General features: G+C 46.9%; 1 protein-coding gene across 2 annotated transcripts; it reads left to right on the top strand.

Annotated features, from left to right (window-relative positions):
- The first annotated feature begins 26 nt into the window (after nucleotides 1-26).
- On the top strand, nucleotides 27-8,282 carry cd4-2.2 (CD4-2 molecule, tandem duplicate 2). 2 transcript variants are annotated; one of them, XM_056286862.1, is made up of 9 exons: nucleotides 27-163; nucleotides 1,281-1,333; nucleotides 2,593-2,751; nucleotides 2,880-3,017; nucleotides 3,224-3,457; nucleotides 3,681-3,740; nucleotides 7,234-7,364; nucleotides 7,521-7,588; nucleotides 7,813-8,282. In XM_056286862.1, the coding sequence occupies exons 2-9, from the start codon at nucleotides 1,306-1,308 to the stop codon at nucleotides 7,895-7,897; spliced, it is 903 nt and encodes a 300-aa protein (XP_056142837.1). In that variant the 5' UTR covers nucleotides 27-163; nucleotides 1,281-1,305; the 3' UTR covers nucleotides 7,898-8,282. The 2 variants fall into 2 exon arrangements, with proteins under 2 accessions (XP_056142837.1, XP_056142838.1); XM_056286863.1 differs by lacking the exon at nucleotides 2,593-2,751.
- The last annotated feature ends 1,575 nt before the right edge of the window (nucleotides 8,283-9,857 follow it).

The following is a 9,857-nucleotide window of genomic DNA, read 5'->3' as shown; positions in this document are numbered from 1 at the left end:
TTGTGTTGGCCTGCAACTTTCCAAACTGCAGGTTTCTTGCTCGCGTCTCTTCCGTACTTGCCACCCTCTGCCTGTCTGCGTTATCGTCTTCGATGAACTGAGGCGCTCGAAGGATCGAGAAGGCTGCGTTGAGCTTCTCTGGAGCATCAATCTACAACTTCAGGTGAGATTTCACATGATGGGAGCTGGAAGCAAATTTTATATTTATCACATTTTTAATGGGGGGGGGGGGATATTTGAATTTGCCGGATTGACGCGTCGATTTGGGCCCAACACCCAACGCTTTGCTCCTCGGGTGTTTCAGGAAACTTTTCAGAAGTAGTTCCTTCACCCGTCTGCTCGAAACGCTTCTCTTGAAAGTACCAGAACTTGAAAAATGCTGAAATCCATATTACTCGATGTGCTGAACGGGCACTTTTGGCGTTCCAGACTGGTAATACGCGTTGTATGCCAAAATGTGCACGGTCATAAAACAAAAAGTTGGACTTTTATTATTTATTCAACCGTAGAGAGAAAAATTAGCCTTTTTTTGGACTATACTTGTCCAACTGCTTAAATGTGTTCTGTTTCTTTTGGTGTTATCGAGGCGATTTAATTTACAAGAAAAGCAATGGCTCTTCGTCTTGAGATGGTTATTTCCACAGTCGTTCAACAGAATATTAAATGTTTTATGAGTTTTAACCCTAAAGCCTCTTCGGATCCTGTCCGTTTGGACAGGCCTTGCCTGGCCGGCCGACTGGTTTATTACAGGGCGTTAAGGAACAACACGGGACGATAAATCCCCCGTGAGCCTTTTTATGGGGCTTTGCTCCCTGATATCATCTTCGCCTGTGAAGCAGAAGAAGCCAGACATCAGAATTATTGCTTTTTACACACTTTCATTATCTCACATACCCCCGCCGTAGCAAATTTGGGTAAAAAGGTGGTGCCAAGGCGTTTAAAATGCATTATTGATCACTCGTGTTAAACAGAGGAAGTCTGACTGTCTGGGAATGTTCATGTGCAGTATAATTAACGCATTTCATGTTTTTTTTTTACAAGTTTACCAAGGTTAGTTTTAAGCCCTCTTAAATGGAGAGAGAGCGAGAGAGAGGAAACAGGAGAGTAGCTAGCGTGTGGTTAAGGATCACATGCTTTTTGGTGTAAGGCATCCATCCGAACAGAAGCGCTATGTGGTATCCTCTCCTCTGAATTGTGTATACTCATAAATACACCATGATTCACGAGAACCCGATTTGTCATTGTGCGAATCTCAATTTGTGTCATTTGCTATGTTTCAGACTCGTCATCCTCTTTAGATCGAATATGAAGACCATTGTGGGGCTTGTTCTTGGTGAGTGTGTATAGTTAAGACGCATGACAGTAAAACACAAGCCGTGTAAAAGCACAACGAAATCACGACACGACGTCAAGATCCCAGTGATGTTTATTCACCAGTGAAGTTCGGACATGTAAAGACCTACCTTTGCCACTCCTGTGTAGAGAGGACAGTGTCCACAACCCAGATAGCAAAATTGCTATGGCCCGGACCCCGTCCCACACCCGACACCTCATCCGGCCCACATACCGCGTGGAATGATGGCACTTTGGCGGTCCGCTCCTGTTTGCCAGATCTGGGTCAGAACCAAGCCATAGCAATGCCGCATGTGCCATGTATTTGCCAAAGGTGGCCCATATTTGTTTTGTGATATTTGGGCCATATTCACCATTTACCACACGGGCCACTTCAGGGTCACATCCAGATCACATGTTGCCCAGAGCACCGCAACTTTGCCAAAAAAGGCCCACATTTGATTTGGCGTATTTGGGCCATATTTGCTATTATACAATGTGGGCCACTTCAGGCTCACATCCATTTTGTCAGGGCCAGAAGAAGGCCATCAGTGCTGCATCATTTCCTGAAGTGGCCCACATCCGGATGCTGTCTGGGGAAGGTCTGCAGTTCCTTATTACATGTGTGCACAATACCCTCGAGTTAGTTCAGACCTTGCATTCAAAGCAATTAAGATATATCATGCACAATTTTTTTTGGGGGGGGGGGACTTTCCCCCCTTTTTCCCCCCAATTGTACTTGGCCAATTACCCCACTCTTCCGAGCCATCCCGGTCGCTGCTCCACCCCCTCTGCCGATCCGGGGAGGGCTGCAGACTACCACACGTCTCCTCCGATACATGTGGAGTCGCCAGCCGCTTCTTTTCACCTGACAGTGAGGAGTTTCACCAGGGGGACATAGCGCGTGGGACGGTCACAATATTACCCCCAGTTCCCCCCCTCCCCCCCGAACAGACGCCCGACCGACCAGAGGATGTGCTAGTGCAGCGACCAGGACCCACACCCACCCTACCTGCAGACACGGCCAATTGTGTCTGTAGGGGCGCCCGGCCAAGCCGGAGGTAACACGAGGATTCAAACCGCCGATCCCTGTGTTGGTAGGCAATGGAATAGACCGCTACGCTACCCGGACACCCTTTGCACAAATATTTATTTTGCCACTGTCCATATACACGAAGCCCATAGCATATACGTGTGTGTGTGTGTGTGTGTGTGTTGATAACTGAGACTGATTTATGTGTGGGTTTCTTCCTTCCTCAGTGTTGAGTGCATTCTCTGCTGCAGAAAACATCGTCCTTGGAACACTAGGACAGACGGTCAAGATCCATTGTGGGGTCTCGACCTCGAATGTAGACTTGATCTGGGAATATGAAAAACAAACCATATTCTCTGTCCAGAAAAAGGGCATGCGCAGCAAAGGTGACAAACGTTGCAGACAACTGCTGACATGGAAACTATACAATACATTGTGACATAATGAAAACGGAAGAACCGGTGTTGATAACCCTCGCATGTATTTTTTTTTTAATATATATATATATATTCAGGCAAGGCGGCTATGGTTTCCAGGTCAAAGCTGGGCAAGGATTTTCTGGAGATCAATACAGTTGAGGTGAAAGATGTTGGACTGTACACATGTAATGTGGCTGGGAACCCTCACCACCATCGACTTGGTCTAGTCTCAGGTAATCCTTCTCTCACCTGATTTAAAGAGTATTTCTGAGTATTCCCTAGGGTTAGTGTGTTTCGCCCTGCATGGGAAGTGAAATGGGTGTCGTGTTTGTTGTTGTCCCCCCCCCCCCCCCCCCCCAGTGTTGGATATTTGGAATGAAACTCTTTTTTACGTCACCCACTTTACCTTCCGTTTTTAACTCCTTCATCTCCCCGTCAGTCTCGGTTCACCCTTCCAAGGATCTCCAGCTGGGCAGCGAGGCGACTCTTCAGTGCCAGGTAAAAGGGTTAGACCCCCCTCCTGCTGTGGAGTGGGAGAGGCCAAACAGCGAGCCAATCAGGCAGGCAACTGTCCAGCTCACATCTGTGTCCGGGTCGGATAGGGGGGACTGGACGTGTAAATTCACCCACGATGGGAAGATGTACAACAAGACCCTTGAAATCCGCGTGGAAGGTAGTCTGCTACTTTACACCGAAGTGCTTCCGCTGACTGCATTGTCCTTTTCACCACCATCACAGCTTGCTGAACACCTGCAACAATAAAATATAATATTCATTCTTCATGATGATTTGACAACAGTGCCTGCTTGCAAACCTGCAGCAGCAAGCATTAAGGTGTTACTGATGACTGTTGTTTGTGTGTGTGTGTGTGTGTGTGTGTGTGTTTTCCCTTTCAGAGCCATCAGTTTCCACATTGCCAACTCCAGAAGACCACACAATGACTAACCGCCCCAAAAGTATGCATAAATGGATCCTGCTTCCCCATTCTAAGATCACCGTTTCTTTCCTCATGTCAATGAGTATTGCTTTTGTTGCGTGAACTCAAAGAAAAACTCCCAATACTTTTCAATCAAAGCCCCGCTTCCCTTATGTTAGGAGTTAAACCGAGCGATGGACAGCAGAAACTCTTGAATTGGTTCGGTATTGAGCACGCTAGCATATTGGACTATGATGTTCGCGGATGACATTGTGATCTGTAGCGACAGTAGGGTGCAGGTTCAGGAGAGCCTGGAGGAGGTGGGGGTATGCACTGGAGAGAAGAGGAATGAAAGTCAGTGGGAGCAAGATGGCATACCTATGCAGGGAGGACAGTGGAATGGTGAGGATGCAAGGAGTAGAGGTGATGAAGGCGTATGAGTTTAAATACTTGGGGTCAAGTGTCCAGAGTAACGGGGAGTGCAGAAAAGAGGTGGAGAAGAGAGTGCAGGCAGGGTGGAGTGGGTGGAGAAGAGTGTGAGGAGTGATTTGTGACAGAAAGGCACCAGCAAGAGTTAGAGGGAAGGTTTACAAGATGGTAGTGAGACCAGCTATGTTATATGGTTTGGAGACAGTGGCACTGACGAAAAGACAGGAGGCGGAGCTGGAGGTGGCAGAGTTGAAGATGCTAAGATCTTCAATGGGAGTGACGAAGAAGGACAGGATTAGGAACGAGTATCTTAGAGGGACAGCTCAGGTTGGACGGTTTGGAGACTAAGCAAGAGAGACAAGGTGGAGATGGCTTGGACATGTGTGGAGGAGAGATGCTGGGTGTATTGGGAGAAGGATGCTGAATATGGAGCTGCCAGGGAAGAGGAGAAGAGGAAGGCCAAAGAGGAGGTTTATGGAAGTGGTGAGGGAGGACATGCAGGTGGCTGGTGTGACAGAGGAGGGTGGAGAGGACAGGAAGAGATGGAAACGGGTGATCCGCTGTGGCGACCCCCAACAGGAACAGCCGAAAGTAGTAGCAGTAGTACTAGTAGTAGTAGTAGTAGTATTAGTAGTAGAAGTAGTAGTAGTAGTAGTAGAGCAAGCTAGCGTCAGCCGACTGCTGTACATGAAGCTGCATTGTAATCCTCCGGAGCAATAGTGGTAGCCAAATGTCACACCAATTGTTCACTAAAAGAGCTCTTTTTTGGGGCCAACAGGGTCACACTGTTATGAGTGGAGTCCTACGGGCCTCATTCACGATACCAGTCATTAAATTATGTAGCTATCAACACATTTCTATCTCCAACCAGAAGTCTTGCTCTGTAATTCCTCGAGGAGTGAGTTGCTGCAGGAAGACAACAATGAAAGCACAAGAGTTAGAAAGAAGTGTAAAAAAGGAAATGTAAAAGAGGTCTATCACTGCTCTGACTGACTGACTGTGCTAGGATTTTCTAGTCATAATGGAAGGTGTTTCATACACTTCTCAAAACTTCCTGCATCTACCAGTGCTAAAAAAGAACTTCCCAGATAGCAAAATTGCTGTGGCCCGGACCCGTCCCACACCTGACTTTCACCTTTCTTTCATCCGGCCCACATACTGTGTAGAATGATGGCACTTGGGCGGTCCGCTCCTGTTTGCCAGATCTGGGCCAGAACCAAGCCATAGCAATGCCACATGTGCCGCATATTTGCCAGAGGTGGCCCATATTTGTTTTGTGATATTTGGGCCATATTCACCATTTACCACATGGGCCACTTCAGGGTCACATCCAGATTACACGTTGCCCAGAGCACCGCATCTTTAACAAAAAAAGGCCCACATCTGATTTGGCATATTTGGGCCATATTTGCTATTATACATGCGGGCCACTTCAGGCTCACATCCATTTTGTCAGGGCCAGAAGAAGGCCATCAGTGCCGCATCATTGCCTGAAGTGGCCCACGTCCAGATGCTATCTGGGGGGGGGTGTGAGTGTGTGTGTGTGTGTGTGTGTGTGTGAGTGAGTGAGTGAGTGAGTGAGTGAGAGAGAGAGAGATTAAAAGAAAAAAGAGAACGCAAGTAACAGAATGCAACACAAGTGTCGGACACTTGTCCCGAGATTTAACAGGTGGGCATGGGAAGAGGGGGGTGGGTGTGTGTGTGTGTGTGTGTGTGTGGGTGGGTGGGTGGGTTTGGAGGCGTTAGCATCATAAATTGCAAATGGAAACTTTGTTTGGCTGAAAGTGCCAAAGCACGTGCGCACACGCACACACAAATGTGCCCTGCTAAAGGGCGTGACAGGTGTGTGTGTGTGTGTGTGTGTTAATGAATATTCTCTTATTTCCCTATTCTGACCCAACAGCTGCAGGAGACTAATCTCTATAATTGCTGGTGTATGACTGAACTCATTCTTGTGCGTTTTTGCCAGTATCAGAATGTGACAGAGGCCCTCATGGAGGGAGGTGCGGCAGTGGACTGGCATGTTAAGCGTGACAGAGGCCCGCAGTCCCCTTGTGACGTCATGGTTTGCAAATCTCTGTTCAGAGGGCGCTATCAGCTCTCTCCCTGTATCCATCCGCTCGACCGTCTCCAAAAACACTGAAGTGGTACAGATGATGATGGGAGATCTTGAAAAAATATCATTAAATTGAAGTTTGAAATTTGTATTTGCCCCTTATTGCTTGATTTAGAGACAGGCCATCTCTTATGACGGTTTGAAACCTTGCTGCAGCATATGCACAGCTGGTTGATGATGTTCCTCCTTTTCAGCCTGGCTTTATGGCGTTTGCACACTGATAGGGATCCAGGTGCCAACGTTCCCCCCCCCCCCATTATTTACTACTTTATTTCAGTCAAGGGCGGCACGGTGGCGCAGTGGTTAGCGCGGTCGCCTCACAGGAAGAAGGTCCTGGGTTCGAGCCCCAGGGTAGTCCAACCTTGGGGGTTGTCCTGGGTCGTCCTCTGTGTGGAGTTTGCATGTTCTCCTCGTGTCTGCGTGGGTTTCCTCCGGGCACGCCGGTTTCCTCCCACAGTCCAAAGACATGTAGGTCAGGAGAATCGGCTGTCCTAAATTGTCCCTAGGTATGAATGTGTGTGTGTGTGTGTGTGTGTGTGTGTGTGTGGGCCCTCTGTGATGGTCTGGCGGCCTGTCCAGGGTGTCTCCCCGCCTGCTGCCCAGTGGGCTAGGCTCCAACATTCCTGAGAGCAGGATAAGCGGTTCGGATAATGGATGGATGAATTGGATGGATTATTTTAGTCAACAGGTTGTGTTGCTGTAAAGCCCCTTGAGGCAAATTTGTAATTTGTTATACTGGGCTAAACAAATAACATTGACTTGACTTGACGTTATTTGGCTAACGGCTAACGTTAGTTGGCTAACACTAGCTTGTTCAAAACCAAATCTATTCAAATAGTTCTGCTACCCATTGCAAGGGCTTAGGTTAAAAAAAATACCAGAATTTTCCTTTACACTTTCTGACGATGACTCTATGTTCCCGAGACTGATTCTTCTCTGTTGGCGTTGACTTTTTCCCCTTTCTGGCTTTGTTGATGGGGACTACCAGCTACCGAAGACCCCCTGCCCAATAAGAAGATACTAGGGCTGAGCCTTTGGATGTGGGTTGCACTGGGTGTAGGCTTTCTGATCCTGGTTATACTGTTGGTCATCCTCTGTTGTAGGTGCAGAAGAATGAAGGTGAGAACTCAAAGTGTCTAAGAACGTTCCGTATGCTCCCACATAAGCTGTAATTAGAAAGTGGATTTGAGATGGGATGGGTGGATAGAATGAACCAATCAATGAATAGTGATTAGCGAGTAAAATAGATCAATGACTACGATTCTTCTTCCATAGAGGAGGGCCAAGAAGCTGAAGATGGTCAGAAGTCCGCTGAAGTCCAGTCAATACTGCAAGTGCAAATGGTAACGTGTTGTTCGGGGGGGGGGGGGCCTCCATCTCTTAAAAACCTCCTCATATTCTCTTTCTAATAATCTCTGTTTGCCATGAAGATGCTTTCTTATGGACTCTATTCACTTCACATGGGTGACTCTTTGACCTTCACAGTCATTGTGCCTACTCCGAAGTACTTCATTACTCGGCATTAATTAGCATGAAAATTTCTCAGCTTTCCACTCTTTTATCACAGCCCAACAGCCCAACAGCCTGCCGCCGCCCCGCCACGAGGACGGCAGAAAGAGGAGCCATCAACTCTCCCTCGACAGCAGCGCTAATGGGGTGACATGAAAGGAAGGTTGAAGAATGAGCGATAGAGGAAGAATAGGAGCAAGAGAGAGAGAGAGAGACAGAGCGAGAGAGAGAGAGAGATTGAAGGGAGCCAAAATGAGTAATACGGCATAAATGTAAATGGGCTTTCAAATGTTCTTGATAAAATGAAAAAAAAAACATCTTAAAAGTTAATAACTGTAATTATGTGTACACTTTTAGCTTTTCGCTCTGCCTGCATGAGCCAAAAGACCCCCGCTGCCGGGGAAAATTGCATTATACTTAGTGTTAGTTTATGGAGCATGTCAGTGTGTTAAACCAATTATATCATTGTTTACAACGCTGTAAAATTAATAATCTATTGTTCTGCTTCTTGAAATAAAGTCGGATGACCACGACAAGTCTTTCATTATTCACGTCTGTATTTTGTAGAACTTTGTGCAAATTATTTGTGTGTGGGGGTCGGGGGGGGGGAGAATACACAAGTGTTCACTTGAACTCACATTTGAGCTGGTTTTTGTTTTCTTTCAATGAAACACAAGGAAAACAGACATGTCTGGGGAGTTTTTACTGTCCCCATGATGACCTGATTCAGCTTTTCTCCTCACTATCAAAATGTTCCTTCAGTAAATTGATGGCATATAAACTTTGCAGCGGCATTGCAATGAATGTCTCGTTCAAGATCACCGAGGCTCTGCCAGGAACTGGTGCAGTACAATGCAAACAGGTGTTGCTTAGCAATCCATCATTACATGTGTTGAGCTATACAGTAAACAGCTGCGAGCGCTGCTACCAAACAAGACCACCAGTAGCCCACATGCAGCTGTACTGCAACACTTAGTGCAACATAACACAACTTGTAAACCCTGCCTCGTCAACTGTTTCAGCCTCCTCTGCTGAAGACTGTGATAAGTTCCTTGCTTATTTTGTTGAGAAGGTTAAGAAGGAAAGAAAGAAAGCCACTTTATTTTTGTCATTGTAGGCCTGCCCAGGGTGTCACCCCGCCTGCCGCCCAGTGACTGCTGGGATAGGCTCCAGGATCCATGCGACCTTGAGAGCAGGATAAGCGGTTTGGATAATGGATGGATGGTTACAATGAGTGTTCTCTGCATTTAACCCATCCTATTGTATAGGAGCAGTGGGCTGATGCAGCACCCGGGGACCAACTCCAGTTCTTCTTTCCATTGCCTTGGTAGAGAGGCACAGACAGGAGTATTAACCCTAACATGCATGTGTTTTTGATGGTGGAAGGAAACCGGAGCACCCGGGGAAAGCCCACGCTGACACAGGGAGAACATGCAAACTCCACACAGAAAGAACCTGAGACGACCTGGGGTACCTGGGCCTGGACCCCATTAAGGGTATCAAAGCCTCTGTAATGCCTCTTACCTCACGTATAACTTCTCCAGATGCCTCCCCCATATCGCTGAATGAATTTACCCCCTATTTCCCTGAATAATCTGCTTGATATTGTGTCACACATGCACTTGTCCTCCTGTGGCCTTGACACTACCTCCCAGATTGTTCTAAGAGGTATTAGAAGTCATTGCCCCTTGTCTTCTCTGAATTGTAAATGAGTCTTTGTCCTCCGGTTTGTGCCCTGACTATTTCAAACAAGCCTGTATCCAGCCCCTTTTAAAGAAACCTGGCCTTGATCCAACACTCCCTCATAATTACAGACCAATCTCCAAATTACCCTTTGTCTCAAAAATCATTGAAAAGGCTGTTGCTAAACGACTGGGAATAGTACAAGCTAATGACATTCTCGACCCATTTTAATCTGGTTTTCGGCAGCTGCATAGTACTGAAACTGCTCTGCTGAAAGTCACTAATGATATGCTTATGAGTGCAGATTCTGGTCATCACTCTACTTCAGTATTGTTAGACTTGTCTGCCGCCTTTGACACTATATTGATCATACCATCTTGCTGGATAGACTAAAGCACTGGGTCTGCATGAACTGAACTG

Source organism: Lampris incognitus, chromosome 9 (assembly GCF_029633865.1).
Source record: "Lampris incognitus isolate fLamInc1 chromosome 9, fLamInc1.hap2, whole genome shotgun sequence".
Lineage (NCBI taxonomy): Eukaryota > Metazoa > Chordata > Actinopteri > Lampriformes > Lampridae > Lampris > Lampris incognitus.
This window is presented reverse-complemented; position numbering and strand designations above follow the sequence as displayed.